The 18521-nt window shown below is 31.8% G+C and overlaps 1 protein-coding gene across 2 annotated transcripts; it reads left to right on the forward strand.

Annotated features, from left to right (window-relative positions):
* The first annotated feature begins 11736 nt into the window (after positions 1-11736).
* Positions 11737-15176, forward strand: LOC112734485 (metal tolerance protein 1). 2 transcript variants are annotated; one of them, XM_025783823.2, is made up of 3 exons: positions 11737-11826; positions 12081-12168; positions 13647-15176. In XM_025783823.2, the coding sequence occupies exon 3, from the start codon at positions 13647-13649 to the stop codon at positions 14937-14939; it is 1293 nt and encodes a 430-aa protein (XP_025639608.1). In that variant the 5' UTR covers positions 11737-11826; positions 12081-12168; the 3' UTR covers positions 14940-15176. The 2 variants fall into 2 exon arrangements, with proteins under 2 accessions (XP_025639608.1, XP_072069752.1); XM_072213651.1 differs by lacking the exon at positions 11737-11826 and having other exon boundaries at positions 12025-12168.
* Positions 15177-18521: the final 3345 nt, after the last annotated feature.

The following is an 18521-nucleotide window of genomic DNA, read 5'->3' on the forward strand; positions in this document are numbered from 1 at the left end:
AGAGAACATGTACAAATGGAAATTTAGATATTCAATTTGTTAAGTTTGAGGATCAATTAGCTGATATTTTCACCAAACCATTGATTGAAGAGAGATTCTGCAAACTGTGCACTACATTGGGCATTCTTGATCTATCTAATTTTTTTTAGTTTTTCTGATGTTCTGGTTTAAGCGTTTTGTCTCAGTTCGAGGTGAGATTATTCTGGGCAGATGATGAGTAGACTTCACTAACTCATTGTAAAGCTACCTTGACTTGTTGATGGCACGTTAGACTTACTGGATCTAGTGTGTTTGCTCGTTTATTATCAAATGGGCAGCTTATGTTGAAGCACATTAAGCCCAATCTGGAGTTGTACCTGCTCACACTCCGTACTCCTCTCTTGTTGAATAAGTTGCATAGGCCCACATAGTTCATGACCCAGTAGAAGCCAAGCATTGTATAGTTCTTTGTGAGACTTCCTTGTTTTAGAACCCAGCCCCGTTTTATTTCTTCCTTCGATCCCTTCTTCAAATATTTTGGGCCCACTTCCTTTATTCAGACAAATCTCTGTAACCGTTCTTTCCGATTCAAAATCCGCACAATCACCAAAATCCTCAGCCTTGCCATTAGTCTCATTAATATTGAAAGAATTCGTTACCCGTTTCAATTGATACGGAGTTAAATGCTCTTGATTGCATTCATTCAAAAAAATATCTGGAGTTACCATTCTGCCCTTTTCTTCATCACCTTCCTCAACCCATGTCATGATTAGCTCAGCTGTCGGATCCCACACCGCCGCCATCGTCTCCATTCCACCGGCATGTGAACTAGAGCTTTCACCTGGCCGCACGGTTTCATCTTCCATCAAGCATTTTTCTCCATATACCTCACGTCTTACCTCCTTTACGAACACATCAAAGCCACTAGTACCTACAGTGATATGCACCCATTCCTTAATAATGTCAAAAACACAAGTATCAATTAAAATTTGGCCAGCACTGAATGATAAGGCGGACTTCGTCATTTTATTGCACTTGACTACTTCCCCCATAGACCGCCTATTGTATTGAACGTCTCCACTGACCAAACATGTAAAGGCACTCCATAATATTCTAACTAAATTCTTCTAGTCTCACTACGTTCCGATTCCTTCCATCTCCATACGCTATGAAAGAATTGTAGGAAACTATTCATTTTGAAAGTATACGCTTCCTCTACATTTTTCATGGAGTCGAAAACTAATAAAGCTTTGTACGCCCCAAGTTCTCTGACTTCAACAACCTGAGGAAAGTTCTTACTTATCGCTCTCCGTAGCGATTTGAAGTCAATGGCCACTGTCGTTCCTCCTACTAAACTCCTAAACAACCAATCGAAATTCCCTTTTGCTACTGGGACTTCAACCTTCTTCATCCAACCATTCCCATGTGAGTCCTTGACAGATTTACCTTTTCTAGTTTCTTCCATTCTTGTGGGCTTATCGTCTCTCCGAGGTTGTCTGCTCTCTACATCAGCTCTTACCTTGTCCCCTTTTCGTATCCCGGTGTTCTTCTCCTCCATTGGTCTTCTATACCTAGCCTCACCTACCGAGATCGTCGTTCCCCTTATACTCGTGTGATGCATTTCTGCTATAGCCTTCATCGCCCCTCATTTCATTGTATAGTGAACAAATGTAAACAAGTAAATATTTTCATTTTTCAATTTCCGACTTAGATAGATGTCTTTAATTCGTCCTGTCCAATGGAACAAATAAAATAATTCCTTATTCGAAATATCTTGTGACAGATTGATGACAAAAACAGAAAAAGAATTATTTTTCAAATGTTGATACTCTTCTCGATTTCGAATCCTAAGATCCTTTATCTATAAATTTCTAATTCTACACCTGTGTTATTTGTTGACATTTCATTAAGATAAAGGTTAAAGTCTTAAAGACAAAATCAATCTATTTGTTTTATTGTCTACCTCTCTATTCTTAGTATTATCAATTTTTCATGACTAAGATACTCTAAATAATTGCCTTCTACTTTAATTATTGATATTGTATTCTCTGAAAAAATGTAGTTTGCTTTTATTTATATATATATATATATATATATATATATATATATATATATATATATATATATATATATATAATATAAAATTTATATTTATAATTAAATATTATAAATAATATAGTCAAACTAAAATTATGTTTATAGTCAAAATACGAATAAAAATACAAAAATATCGTGGTACTTAACTTTTGATGTTCTGATTTTGTTACAAAAATTTTAATTATTTTATTGGTTGATTATTCTGTTGGAATAATATACAAAACACTTATAAATAAACTAATACATTAAAAATATGTGTAATGGTTATTTTAATTGGTGGATAATTTTTGGTTTTTTTATAAGATATTTAAAAAAAAGTTTAATTAATTTATTTATAATGTAAAAAATTTTATATAATAATTTAATCACATTTTTTTTATGATTATTTATATGGTAAATAAAAATGTAATTAATTATTTTTATTGAAGTAATGATACGTAATTAGATGCAATTAAATTTACTTTTTACTGATAGCATATTAAAATTAAAACTAATTAATATTTCATTCACATAATAATAAAAAGGTTATCTGGAAATTAATTTTTACATTTAAAAATTATTCAACTTGAGATAATGATTTATGGCATTGGGGACAAAAATATTTAGATAACTTTATTAGAAGTTCAAAAGTTTAATACAAGTATGTTTTTATTTTTTTGGTATATATTATGTAATATATGTATATTTTAAAGATAGGCAAGTTACCTAAATAAATACAACTAAAATTATTCGATTACAACTTTTTGCAATTTATTATTTGAATAAATTTTTTATAATTTTATGTAAATCGCTATAGCCCGGTTTACCAAACACACAAAAATTGCAATAGCCTTAAAAGGTATCAGACCCCAGAGACAGATTTTAGAGAAGAGAGAAGAGTAGAGAGAAAGTTGAAAGCTGAATTGAGAGTGAGTTGAATCTCATTATATAGAAAACGTGAATCACAAGTTACAGAGGAGAGGTATATATAGACAGCTGGAACCTTCTAGCACATGGACTAACTAACTCATCAACCCAACATCTAGCACCTAACTGTAACTGACTGAAAAATTAACTGATAGTCTGACACACACTTCTAGGAGCATCTGCAAGTACAGCTCAGCACTAAACACAGAAAACATAAAGAACAGAATAACCGAAAGCTGAAAATAGAAGGAGGGGCTTGCTGGGCTCTTGCTGGGCATGATGGTTGCTAGGTTCACATGATCTCTAACATTATCTCTAGTTTCCTTTTCTTCTGTTTTCTAAAAGAAAACACTGTAACCTTACATCATCTGTAGCTTCCTTTTCCGTTCTGCTGCTGATGATCTTGATTGGTGTTGTTGACTTCCTTGGTAATTGCTTGTTGGTCATTAATGTTGAGCTTGTCTCGAAGATTTAGAAAAGCTTCTGAGGGTATCGCTTTAGTGAGAATATCTGCTACTTGTACAAATCCTGGGATGTGGCTCACTTGGATTTGCTTGTTGTTGACATGATTTCTAATAAAATGGAGATCTATCTCGAAGTGCTTGGCCTTGGAGTGAAGGATAGGGTTTGTTGCTAGGAGTCAGCACTCAAGTTGTCATAATAAATCACTGGTGCTTCAGGGGCAGGCAGCTTCAGTTCCATCATCAAGTTTCGGATCCAGACTAGCTCAACCACAGTGTCTGCCATGCTTTTGTACTCAGTTTCAGTGCTAGACCTGGCCACAGCTGTTTGCTTTCTTGAGACCCAGAAGATTAGGTTAGAGCCAAGAAATACACAATAACCACTAGTTAATTTTCTGTCATCTGAGTCCCCATCCCAGTCAAAGTCACTATAAGCAACAATTTTCATAGCAGTACTCTGATCAGTGTCTCTCTTCATGTGTAGACCATAGCTGGCAGTGCCACTTAAGTATCTCAGCACTCGTTTTACCATTCTTCAGTGAGAGTCCAGTGGAGACTGGACAAATTGTTCCAATTTGTTAACACAATAGCAAATCTCAGGCCTTGTGATGGTTAGGTATAGTAAACTTCCAATGACAGACCTGTATAGACCTGGATCATGGAAGCTTGCTCCCCCAAGAGCTGTGATCTTGGTTGTGGAAGGGAGTGGAGTGTGGCAAGTTGCACAACCTACCATACCAGCTTTCTTCAAGAGCTCACCAATGTCCTTCTGTTGTGTAAGAACTAAGCCTCTATCATTTGTCTTGGTTACTTGTATCCCTGGAAAATAGTTTAGATCTCCTAGGTCTTTGAGGATAAATTTTGAATTTAGCTGCTATATCACTTCCTTAACAGCTTCAGCTGATTCACCAGTTACAATTATATCGTCTACATATACAAGGACATAGGTTTTGACATTGACATCATTTCGAATGAACACTGCTACATCTGATTTTGTGGCTGTGAATCTAAGTTCCTTGAGGCCGTTAGCAAGCTTACAATACCACTCTCTTGGAGCCTGTTTCAGTCCATAGAGAGCTTTGATAAGCTTACACACTAGTGAAGGATCTCCTTGTTCATAGCCTTGAAGCTGCTTCATGTACACTTCCTCAGCTAGGTCACCATGTAGGAAGGCATTGTTAACATCTAACTGCCTGATTGTTCATGAACTTGATAGAGCAATTGACAGTAGCACTCTTATAGAGGTAGGCTTCACCACTGGACTATAGGTTTCTAAGAAATCAGATCCTGGCTTTTGAGAAAACCCCTGAGCAACTAGTCTTGCTTTGTGCTTTTGCAGGAAGCCATCTGCATTGTACTTGATCCTAAAGACCTATTTGCTTCCAATAGCATCTCTGTTTGGGAAAAGTTTGACCAGCTTCTAGGTTTTGTTTTTTTATCAAAGCTTCATATTCAAGATCCATTGCTGCCTTTCATTCAGGTACCTTGAGGGCATGTTTGACACTTCTTGGTTCAACACTTGCCAAAAAGAGTTTTGGCTTAACAATTCTAGCTTTGCCTCTGGTTATCATAGGGTGAGTGTTCTGTGGGGCTGTTGTGGGGTTTGGTTCAGGAGGTTCACAACTAGGAAGGACAATTTCAATGTCATTAATAGGTATAGGGACGGGTGTTGATGACTCAGCTATAGGAACTTGGTGGCTGTGATGGTTAGGTGAAGGGTTCAGTGATTGAATGGTGCTGTGATCTACAGAGTCTTGCTAATTGCTTGAAGACTGATTTGGGCAAGAGAGATGACTTCCTTCAGGTGAGTTTGATGACAGCTTTGGTAAAATTGGAATTGTAGGCAATGAGAGTTCACCTACTAAAGATTCTTGGTTAGGATTTATAGTACTTTGCTTGAAAGGGAACTGATCTTCGAAGAACACTACATTAGGAGTTAGTATGACCTTGCCTTGTTGGGTAACGCACTTGTACCCTTTATGTACTGTTCCATAGCCACTAAAGGAACCGGGAGAGGATTTGAAGTCTAATTTGTGTTTGTTATATGGTCTTTGGTGTGGGAAACATAGGCAGCCAAACACACGCAGGTTTTCATAGGAAGGCTTTCTTCCAAATAGCTTTTCAGCAGGGGATACACCATCTAAAACTGGTGTTGGGAGGATATTAATAAGCTTTGTAGCAGTGCAAAAGGCTTCTCCCCAGAATTTGGTAGGCATGGAGGCTCCAGCTAGAAAGGTGAGTCCCATCTCTACAACATGCCTGTGCTTTTTCTCTGCTGATCCATTTTGCTGATGGACATGTGGGCAAGAGAATCGGTGTAGCACTCCCTTTTCCTGCAATGTCTTTGATAGGCTAATGTACTCAGTAGTATTGTCACTCTGTAACATCTTGAGTTTAGTGTTTAGTTGCAATTCAGCTATTTGTTGGAAATTTTCAAAAACTGTTTTCAATTGAGCTCTAGATTTGATTAAATAAAGCCAGGTATATTTAGAAAAGGCATCAATAAAATTCACAAAATACCAATTTCCATTACGATCTGATATAGGAGCAGGCCCCCAAATGTCTGAATACACAAGTTCTAAAGGGTGTGTTTACAAGGTTTGTGAAGAAAGGAATGGTAGTTGGTGGGATTTTCCAATGTAACAAGCTGAGCAGTTTATTTTCTCAGGTAAGGCAGCAATATTACAAGCTTTCAGGACTTTAGAAACAGCTAAGTGGTTGGCATGGCCTAATCTAGCATGACATATTATAAATTCATTTTTGTTTCTTACGGAAGAGGCATAGGCAGCTGGAATTGTTTGTAGGTTGTGTAGATTAGTAAATCTATAGAGACCGTTGTTTACAGTGCCTTGAAACACCACTTCCCCTGTCTCTTTAGTCTTTATACAATACCTATCATCATGAAATTCAAAGAAAACTTGATTGTCACAGCATAATTGATGCACACTCATCAAATTCTTTGTAATTTCAGGCACACATAACAGTTTTCTCAAGTGCAACACTCCAGAGCTCAAATCAGTTTTGAAACATGAATTTCCAACAAAAAAAATTTGCAGACCTGTGCCATTGTCAATTACAACTTCCTCTTTGCCACAGTACTCTTCTTTCTCCATCAGGTTCTTTGCATCATGTGTCATGTGGTGTATTGCCCCTGAATCAGGATACCAGCTAGGGTCTTGCACTATTGTTGGTGTTGCTGACATATTACAGAAGTTTGCTTCAGGTTGAGACACTTGATTGTTGCTATTGTTGTAGACTTCTCTTCCATAGTCCTCCTCTTCATATTGGTCTTCACTGTACCTGTACCAACAGGTTCCTGCAGTGTGACCAATTTTGTTGCATAATTGACACTGTGGCCTACTATTATTTTCCCTGAAATTGTATATTCTTTGTCCTCTGCTATATTGACCTCTTCCATTCTCAAACTGTCTATCTTCATTGCTGAACTATCCACCATTTGTTCCTTCTTGCATCTGTCTTCCTTCAGAATAACTCCTTCCTCCTCTGAATGATCGACCTCCTCTTCCTCTGAATCCACCTATAAAGCCTCTCTTTGCTTGAAAACGCTGATCATAGTTTCTGAACTGTGCTATATTGGCTTGAATAAAAGCCTCAGATTTTTTAAATTTTGCAAGCATGCTCTCATGAGCAAGCAATAATGCCTCTAATTCTGCCACTGTAATGCTTTCAGATCTAGCGAGCACTGATGTATATACTGAAGAGTATTCCTCAGTTAGGCCATGCAAGATTGCATTAACATGATCACTTTCTTTTACCAATTCTCCTACGGAGGCCAATGCGTCAATCGTGCTTTTGATCATGAGAACATATTCAGTTACAGATCCTGCAATTTGAAGAGTGCTAAGCTTATTTTTCAACTGCATCACCTTAGCTTTGATCTGTGAAGAAAAATAATCTTCCAATCTTTTCCATACTTGATGTGTATACACGCAGCCTACCATTCTTGTGGTGAAAGATTTGCTCATCGAAGCCAATAACCAAGACTTAAGAAGTGCATCTTGCCGTTTCCATTGTTGATAAGTTGGATTGATTGCTATGTCTGTGCCATTCTCCGAAGCTATGAACTGTTGAGAAATTTCTCTCCTTGTGATGTGACTTAGCATATCATTCCCTTCTATAGTTGCGATTGCTTGATCCTTCTACTGCAAGAAGTTGTCTTCATCCAATTTCATGGAGATTGGTGTTGCAATAAAGCTCTGTGCCATTGTTGATTGAGCAGCTCGTGGTTACTTGTGAAGTGTTGAATGTGAAGCCAATGGCTCTGATACCATGAAAGGTATCAGACCCAGAGGCAGATTTTAGAAAAGAGAAAAGAGTAGAGAGAAAGCTGAGAGCTGAATTGAGAGTGAGTTGAATCTCATTGTGCAGAAAACGTGAATCACAAGTTACAGAAGAGAGGTATATATAGACAGCTAGAACCTTCTAGTACATGGACTAACTAACTCAACAACCCAATAACTAGCACATAACTGTAACTGACTAAAAAACTAACTGACAGTCTGACACACACTTCTATGAGCTTCTGCAAGTACAGCTCAGTACTAAATACAAAAAACATAGAGAACAGAATAACTGAAAGCTGAATAGAAGGAGGGGCTTGCTGGGCTTGATGGTTGCTAGGTTCACATAATCTTTAACGTTATCTCTAGTTTCCTTTTCTTCTGTTTTCTAAAAGAAAAAATTGTCACCTTACAAGCCTAACACGGATTAGGAAGAGAAGCTGATTGACTAAAAACTACTACACAGTGTAGTGATTTTCGAAAGAGAATAAATATGCATAAACTGTTAGAGGGTGTAGTAGTTTATGCGAAAATAAAAGCTTATAGAATTTGTGGGAAAGAGCCGCGGATTATACATAGCTAAACTCCCTATATATAGCTGTGGAGGGCAAATGTAAAGCAGTTGAGTGTCATTCTTCACAATAAAGAATGAAGATAGTTTTCTATTTTTACATATTTAAGTATTTAACTTAATTCTGAATAAATTTTAAATTAAATAATTAACATATTTTATTTTTTAAGTATTATATTTTTTTATATCTTAATAAAAAATAAAAAATAAAGAAACATTAATTTGATTGCTATATCAAAATAAAACTATTTAAAAAATTTATACGATTTTTTTATTAAAATAAAACTATTTAATAAGATTTTTTTATATTTTATTACTCTATTTTTATTATTAAATTTGTATTTAATATTGTGTGTGGTATAAAATTTTAGTTTTAATTTTTTTTATATATGATTTTGTTTTTATATAGTTTACTATTTTTAATAGTACAGCAACTTCTAGACCCTAACAAAATATACCCATTTCATGTTTATTTTCTATTTTTATCTATCATATCATACACAATAAAACACTAAACATTAAATACTAACAATACAATAATTTTTTCACCTATCATATTCTACGCAACAAAATTTTTTATTTTATATTAATTATTTTTACATTACTAATCTATGTGAAGCGAATCATTAATCATCATTTAAATAAGACAATTCAGTTTAAAATACAATTTTATTGTTCTCTCTCATTTGAAGTGTAATTATTGTACTGTATCAAGGAGAGAACAAAGAAATTGTATTTTAAACTTAATTATCTTATTTAAATGATGATTAAGAATTCGTTTCACATATATTGGTAGTGTAAAAAAATTAATATAAAGTAAAAATATTTTGTTGTGTATAATATGATAGATGGAAAAAAATTATTGTATAGTTAGTGTTTAATGTTTTATTGTATATGATATAATAGGTAAAAATAGAAAACAAATATGACATGTATGTCATGTATGTTTTGTTAGGGTTTAGAACTTGCTTAACTATAAAAAAAATAGCAAACTATATGAAAACAAAACCATACGTGAAAAAATAGAATTAAAAATGAGATTTTATACTACACACAATGTTAAATACAAATTTAATAGTAAAAATAGAGTAGTAAAATATAAAAAAATTCCTAATATAAATAGTTTTATTTTGATAAAAAATGGTATAAACTTTTTAAATGATTTTATTTTAGTCTAGCAATTAAATTAATTTTTTTATTTTTTATTTTTTTATTAAGATATAAAATAATATAATACTTGACAAAATGAAATATATTAATTTTTTATTTTAAAATTTATTAGAATTAAGTTAAATATGTAACTGTCTTTAGAATAAAAAATTCTCTTCGCTTTCTATTATGAAAAATGATACTCAACTAATTTTACGTTTGTCCTCTACTGATATATATAAAAAATTTAGCTACTTTCTACAAATTCTATAAATTTTTATTTTTCTCCAACAATTTATGCATAATTATTTTTCTTTAGAAACTGCTACCAGATACTTAATATATTTACATTTTAAATTTTATTTTAGAAACACTTAAATGTTACCATAACAATTTCTTTTGTAAAACAATTTTTGGCTACTAAACCTAAATGGTTGATCTAGCAATGCCATAAAAAAAACGTGCTAATTATTAATCTATATGGCGATCTTTTATGAGAATATACCATAGAAGGTATACCACGGACTATGGAAATAGTCGCTAAAGGCCATAATATTTATTTATTTATTATTTTTCTAAACACAAGTATCTTATATGGGAGGTATTCAAAGGGTGGGATAAATTCGTTTATACCACACTAATCAAATTATGTAAAAGTTTTCCAACAATAAAATTCTTCTTTTTAAATTTAACGTAATATTTATTTTAAGGTACTGAAATTGAGATTAGAGAATTAAAATTTAATATCATGTTTATTGATATAAAAATTGATATTAAAAATTTAGTCTTTATTTTTAAAATATTAATATTTTAATACTTTCAAAAAATAAAAAATATATGAAACAAATTTTTGAAAACAAATAAATTTTAATAAATTTTTTTTAAATGTCCTCATTCAAAATTTTATATTTTAAATTTATCTTTCACCTCTTACTTTATCACTCAATTTTCGCTGTCAACAATAACAATACGGACAGCAACAACAACAATTTCATCAATCAAATTTAATTATGACAACAATTTCATAATTAGATTTAACAGTATAATAATTTCATAAATCAGATTGTACAGTAACAATAATATAAAAAATAAGAACAATTTTTTATAAAAAACAACCATCTCAGAATAGAAAAAGAAAAGAATGGTAAGACATAGAAGTGGCAGGATAACGTGGAATTGAAACAGGCAACACAGCAAGCACAAAGGATAAAGATGGTATGGTGGATTATCGGCGAGTATAGAAAACAGAGGTGCAATGGATTCGATCTTAAGTGTAAGATCTGCTACGACAGATTTAGCTCTATCTATCTCGTAGACGATAAAAACAACGGTGACAGAAAAGAGAGAAAGAGAACAACGATGACATAAAAGAGAAAAAGAGAAAGAGAAAGAGAAAGAGAAAAAAAAAACGGATAAAAATGGATGAATTTAAAATTTTATTTTTTTAATTAATAAAATTATTTTAATAATTTCAAATATTTTTATTTTTATTTTTATCTAAAATCAAAAAAGTTATTGAGACAAAATTTAATTTTTATATTAAATATAATACTAAAATTATTTTAATCTCAATTTTTTTAATTTTTATCTTTCAATTTCAATCTTAATCTCTTTTTCAAATGTTATATAATAAAGTTTTTTTTAAAATAAAATAAAATAATAATAAAATATCTTACATGTCTTCTAGAGACTAGAGTTTGGATGAATCCATAATGTGTTGGGCTGAATCAGTTTAAAACAATTATCGTGGCTTTACACAATAGTCATATCATATAATGTCATATTATGACCATACGTGGACCTTATCTCTTTACTGTTAAAATTTGATTTTAGACTATTAGTTTAGTTTTGGGTATGAAAAACACTTAAAATTTTACCCTAATTATTTTATTATTTATTGAAGTGTTTATAAATTAATAAAAAAATTAGTTATTGATTTATTGTATTCGATAAAAATAAAAAAATAAAAAAAGTTAGTTCACACTAAAAATTAATAATTAAATTAATTATGTATTATAAATATATATTATTTAATTTATTTTTAATATATATTTTATATTTTAATATATACTTTATAATTGTAATTGATTTTTAGTATTCAGGTAATATAATTAAAAAAATATGACAAAATTTTATAGAATTTTATTAATTTGTATCTTAAGCATATAAGTTAAATATATTATAAAAAATATTATAAAAATTAATTTTTTATATTTTTAATATATTAAAAAAATTTATTATATTTTTAAGATGTGTCTTTACAACAAAAATTAGGTAAATCCGTAGTATTATTATAAATTCAAAGATAACTAGGACTACATACACCACAAAGAAATCTCAGAGCCTCCACACTCAAATCCTGGTGAGTACTAATTATTCTATTTCCATCTGAATTTTTTAACCCTTTCCTTTCCTTTTTTTTTTATTTTCAATAAAGATTCTGTTTTTAATTTCTTTTAAAAATTTTCTTTAATCTTTCTTTTCCCCAATGATGTTGGTTTGGTTTGGGTATCGTGTGTATATATAGTATATACGATATACACAGTATATTCTTCAATCTCGTGAAGGAGATAACACTCATAAACGAAATCTTCGTTTTTTTTTTCTTCCAAAAAGGGTTTTTCTCTTCCTTTGCATGGAAGTGAGGTGGATTGCCAAAGCCTGAGCTAGAAAGAAGAAGGAAAAATCGCTTTTTGAATCCAAGGTGAGTAGTACTACTATTTAGAATCTTTCTTTTGTCTTTTCAATGCGATTTGTGATTGAATCATCAATGCTCATAGTTTGTTTCATCAATTGCGTTTGTGCTGTTTGTGTTAATTCTTCTGATGAATTGGTTTTGGTTCTGCTTGGTTTTTTGGAATTCATGTTTATGCAGCTCTTGATTTTGAACTTTTGATGCTCCTTTTGCATAATTTACGTCTGTTAATGTGAAGTTGTGCAATTGTTTTGTAAATGTATGTTTGTTGTAGCTATAACCAGCTCATTCACAGTGATTTCAATGTGAATTTTGTTAATTGATTAACGACACCCACCACCTGTTTGTTCTTGGTCTCAGCTCGGTTATGTCTTTTTCTTATTTTATCTTTTGCGGAAGTGAAATTAATTAGTGAATCAATGATTATCTTGCTCTTAACAACCACATGACTAATTAAACTGTTCAATGGTTGAGATTTTGGGTTAACTATTTTATTTGATAATTCATATCCTTTCTCTTATATTTGGATTCAAGATTAGGGGGTTGTTAGATCATAAAGCAGTTACTTGTATATGATGTTTTTGAGCTAAGGTTGCAATTGGAGGCTTTGCAAGGCCTTCTAGTTTGATGAGTTTAGTCACAATAACGATACATGCTGCTGAACAATTCTGAAAATGTATCGTGATCTTCCTTTAGTAGGAATTTAAATTCATATTCGTACTCATTTGGTCACCTTTAGTTCCACGATTCAAAGGGATTTTTATCAGGCGCAGAGCTAGGTTAGTTTTGTAAGGGGGGCCAAAAATAAAAAATCATGGGGAACTAAACTGAAAAATACAGATAATCTGCATGAGACATTTGAAGGTTGGGGGGTCATCACCCCCCTTTGCTTATATGAGGCTCTATCTCTGATTTTTTATGTCTCTAATGATGGCATTTATGTTCCCTTTCTTTGTCTATTCAACTGCTCAGCAAGGTCTAAATAAATAGTAGTGGTAGTTGAAAATGTAATATCGAACACCGCCTATGGATTGTAGTAATTGTTTAATCAAGTCTGAAAATCACTTTTTTGTGCCCGTAGTAACTTGTTATGTACATCAAAGGGTGGTATCAAATTCAGTCATTAATTGAATTGTGTCATTTGATTGAACCACAAGAGTGGAAATTCTATTGAAATTTCATCTACATTGAATTTGTTTGAGGATTGGTTTAGAAAACTTTATTAGCCAAATATAATACAAATTCTCTTAAGGATGTCTGATGCTTTTTAATATGATGTATATAATTGCTATGACTAATAGTGGGTTATCGATGAAACAGCAACTACTCATAGTGGTTTCATCAAGCCTTTTCATCATATTGTCGATACTCCCTAAATTGTTGATGCCTGCTGTTATTGGTGTTGCTTCTTTAATGATAGGAGGAATGTATGCTTTTGTTATATTTTCTTTCCAACTCTAAAGATTGTATTTTCGGTAATATTGTAGATGGAAGCACATAGCTATAAGGATGCACAAGTCATTGAAATAAGTGGAGATCATGATGAAACAAGGAATCCAGGAGGGAGTAAGATCTGTAGTGAAGCACCATGTGGTTTTGCAGATGCAGGATCCATCTCTAAAGATTCTGAGGAACGATCAACTTCCATGCGGAAGCTTTTGATAGCAGTGGGCCTTTGTTTTGTTTTCATGACTGTTGAAGTAATTGGAGGGATCAAAGCCAACAGTCTTGCAATATTAACTGATGCGGCACATTTGCTTTCGGATGTTGCAGCCTTTGCCATCTCCTTATTTTCGTTATGGGCTGCTGGATGGGAAGCTACCCCCCGCCAATCGTATGGATTTTTTAGAATAGAGATTCTTGGGGCTTTGGTTTCCATCCAAATGATATGGTTGCTTGCTGGAATTCTGGTATACGAAGCAATCGACAGAATGGTAGCTGGTCCTCGCGAAGTGGATGGTTTTCTAATGTTTTTAGTTTCTGCATTTGGTCTAGTGGTTAACATCATCATGGCTGTGCTATTGGGCCACGATCATGGACATGGACATGGGCATGGGCATGGGCATGGGCATGGCCACGGGCATGAACACGGGCACGGGCATGAACACGGACATGAGCATGGCCATGATGATCATGGCCATGGCCATGGATTCACCTTGTCTACACATGATCATCATCCCCATCATCATCATCATACAAGTGACGTGCACCATCATGCTCATGATGATCACACACAACATGGTGATGAAAACCCTCCAAAAGAGGGACATCATGGGCATAATCATGCTCACCAGGATGTTACTAAACCACTTCTTGGTGAACCTGAACTGGAGAAGAAGAAGCGATTTAACATAAATGTACAGGGTGCTTATCTCCATGTCCTCGGGGACTCTATCCAAAGTGTTGGTGTAATGATCGGTGGAGCAATCATATGGTATAAGCCTGAGTGGCAGATAGTTGATTTGATCTGTACTCTAATCTTTTCGGTAATTGTTCTGGGGACGACTATCAATATGCTTCGAAACATATTGGAGGTTCTGATGGAGAGCACACCGCGAGAGATCGATGCTACTAAGCTGGAAAGTGGGCTGCTGGAGATGGAAGAAGTAGTGGCTGTTCATGAGCTGCATATATGGGCCATAACCGTCGGTAAAATCTTGCTAGCTTGCCATGTTAAAATCAGACCCGACGCCGATGCAGACATGGTCCTAGACAAGGTTATTGACTACATCAAAAGGGTCCATAACATCAGCCATGTTACAATACAGATAGAGCGTTAGTTCTTTTTTCCATCAGGTTTTGAGATTATGAGGGAAGGATTTAGTTTAGACTTGGGGGGCATTATCATGTTTCTAGAACTCAAATTTCTCTATGACAATAATGCTTGCAGATTCTCTTTAGCAGTAGCAGTTTTTAAGATTGTTGATATTGAGAATTAGATATTTTGCATGCCAAATTTTCAAGCTACTAGACATTGTAAGCCAATTTTTCGCCCTATTCCATAGTTCTTAGCATTATATTGGGTATTTTGAGTTGAATTGTTACCTGGTAGTTGAATCTAAACCATTGAAATTATCCTAAATGGTTAAGATCCAAGAATTTCTGTACTCACAAAATTACAAGGTTCACTGAAGAATTGGCCAGTTTGAAAGTTTGAATTTTTGTTTGTTGCATCACAAGAGTGCCTTGGTCATATAAAAAATCCATTGTTACTTCTAAGAATCAAAAGGGTCCCCATCACACAGATTGGCACCTGCAAACTGTGTTTTAGAGTGTGTATTTTACTGACAAATTCAATGTCACAAGCACGTGAGACTGTAACTGTTTCTCAGAAATTGGTTTTGGTGATGGTGGCTATGACAAAATTTTACACCTCACTCTACCTAATGTAACTTTTTAGTGTCTATATGGATGGATAGTCACATCACCTGAATATATATATCTCTTAAGGTAGATTCCGTTTGAAATTTTCTCTCTTTGTTATAAAGGGGTGTTTGTATTTGAGTGGGATATGATTAAATTTAATTAGTACACGTTCATTTTCTTGGTGTTTGTTTCGTTTTTGCTTTTACAAACGAGTATTCGTGTGGATATAAATTTTTACCTATTCGGTGGTATGGTAAGAGAGAAACTCAAGAAAATTCAGATAAACAATATAAAATGATTTAAAATGTAAACATATCAAATAGTAGATAATCGACTTTATTTTGTGAAATTAGGCTAAATTGTTATTAATGGATACGAAGTTAGAGATGATAATACTACTTGAATCTGTGAGTATTTACTTATATGACAAATTGTCTTCATTTCTATAGCAAGTTTTGTCATGGGAAGACTGAGCCGGAATTAGTATGTACCTATTCAGATAAATATATAATTACTATAATTATTATAATATATAAAAATAATAAATTTATAAAATAGGATTTTAGTTAAGCATAATATATATATATATATATATATATATATATATATATATATATATATATATTAATGTTATAACCTAAATTTTATCAACTTAAATCTAACCAGTGACCAAAGAAAATTTAAAATGGACAAACGAACTGACAAGAGTGAACGAGTTTTGAATAAGATATGATATAGAAACAGATTGGATAGCGCTAAAATCTACTCCTATCCATCTTATTGTCATCCCTGTATAGGTATGGTTGGAGTTTCTCAGTGTTTAATAATTTTGTAAATTTTTATCAAAAAATAAGTTTTTGCTAATGTGTGCTTGTTTGAGTGTCATTATTTTGTTTAAAAAATATCTTTTTTCAATGAAAAAATATCTTTTTTATTTTTTAGCATGTTTGGCAAATTTCTAGTAATAAAAGTAAAAGCACTAGAAAAATAAAAAAATCTTTTTTGAAGCTGTAATTTATATATTTTTTTTAAAAGATCTTTTTTCCTTAAAATAGATGTTTTTTATATAATAAATAAACAAAAAAGTATTTTTATATTGTTATACCTAAATATAATTAATAGATAAAAAGATCTTTTTGCATAAGATATCCAAACATAAAATTACTTTTACTTTTTTATAAAATCTTTTAAAAAAGGATAATTCGAAAAAATATCTTTTCTTACAAACTCACCCAAACAAACCCTATGTTCTAACGGAGTAAGGTGTGTGCTTGGTTTATAGTTATTAAACCATAACTTAGACTAATTAACTAGAAAGCAATGCAACCTTTTTTTTTTTTGTGTGTGTGTGTGAATTCTGCTCAAACAATAATATATGAAATTAAAATTTACTGTGTTTACTTCAAACAATGATTTGGAATAATCATCCATTGTTAAAACAAACAAACACACTAGTTTCGGTGAATCAACAAAGTTAGAACCTGCTCCTTTTCTCTCCTACACATGAAGTCCTTTGTAAAAATCGAGAAGATTCTTTGGTCAATGTCTGATGAGCAAAGAGTTGAGTAACAGAGATTTTTGTATATTATGTAAATATTTATTTCATAATTTTTCTATAGTTTTAGAAAACCTTTTTAATAATTTTGTCCAGCTAACGTAACTTTGATGGATATATAATTAATTTCTATATTTTATTATTAGAATTGTGAATACTTGAATCTTTTACAGTATAGTTAAAAAAAAGTAAATACTAAATACTAACATATTCTGAAAAAAAAAGAAATGCAATATTTTTCTAAAAATCAATTTGTTATTAAACGTAAAAAATATAAAATATAAAATAAAATATTTTAAATTTTAAATTTTAAATTTGAATAAAGAATTAAGATTTATCTAATTAATAAAAAAAGTACTGTTCACTTATTAGAAAACGTTTAAAAATAAACCTTAAAAGTAATATTTATTGATAAATAGTGCTACTTTGTTACGGGACAAAAATTAGTACTGCCTAGAATTCACAAATATAATATATATTTTGTGTGTGTGTTTTAAAGGGTATAGACAAATCCAAGTTTTGCAGTGTCCTAAGATAGAGAGAAAGCTAAGAATGCTTCCTATTATTGTGATTGATGTCGTACAAATTATCATAGGAGTTCCGATACTATATTGCTTATGAATCCACAGTTCCAAGGCAACAATGTAGCACCAAGATAGTATTCAAGTGATTTTTTGGTGGTGTTTCCAAGTTTTTTTGTTTATTTAATTTGTCCAAGGTAAAGTGTTTTCAATTTTTCATAGCAATCATGAAAATTGGTGACATGACATTTGCAGACAAAGGAAAAACATCCTAAATTGCTCCTACCCCAATATAGACGGCATCTACAGTTATACATTATTATTATTATTATTATTATTATTATTATTATTATTATTATTATTATTATTATTATTATTTGTGTTTTGTATAAGAAGAATATTGAATTTATTTATCATTTGTTTTTAATTGTAAGTTTATTTGACAGATTTAGTGTGCATAGATGACATTATTCGATAAAGCATGGATCATTTTAGAGATGTTTATGGATCGGATTCGATCCGTATATCTGCGGTGTTTATCTGAATCCAATTCGAAAGTTGCAGATATAAATTCGATTCGCAAGATTATCGGATCGGATCGGATTTGATTCGCATACTAATAGGATTGGATTGCAAATTTTGTATAGGTATCTCATAACCGATCCGCATATCTGCGTATCTGCAAAAATAAAAAAATAAATAATTAAGTAAATATTCTTTTTATCTTTTATTTTAACTAATAATTATTATATATATTATATTATTTTAATTTATTATTTAAAAAAAGTATGTTTAATACTGTTTTAAGAATAAACATATTTAAAAGAATAGAAAAAATGAATTTTATTGCTATTTTTTAATAAAAATAAACTTTTTAAAAATATGTTTGTATTTTCTGGATATATCCAATATGTTTGTAT

The sequence above is a fragment of the Arachis hypogaea genome, chromosome 2 (genome assembly GCF_003086295.3).
Source record: "Arachis hypogaea cultivar Tifrunner chromosome 2, arahy.Tifrunner.gnm2.J5K5, whole genome shotgun sequence".
In the NCBI taxonomy this organism is placed as follows: Eukaryota; Viridiplantae; Streptophyta; class Magnoliopsida; order Fabales; family Fabaceae; genus Arachis; species Arachis hypogaea.

Excerpts from the sequence above, each read along its gene's own strand:
- LOC112734485 (XM_025783823.2), top strand. The coding sequence starts at position 13,647 with ATGGAAGCACATAGCTATAAGGATGCACAAGTCATTGAAATAAGTGGA.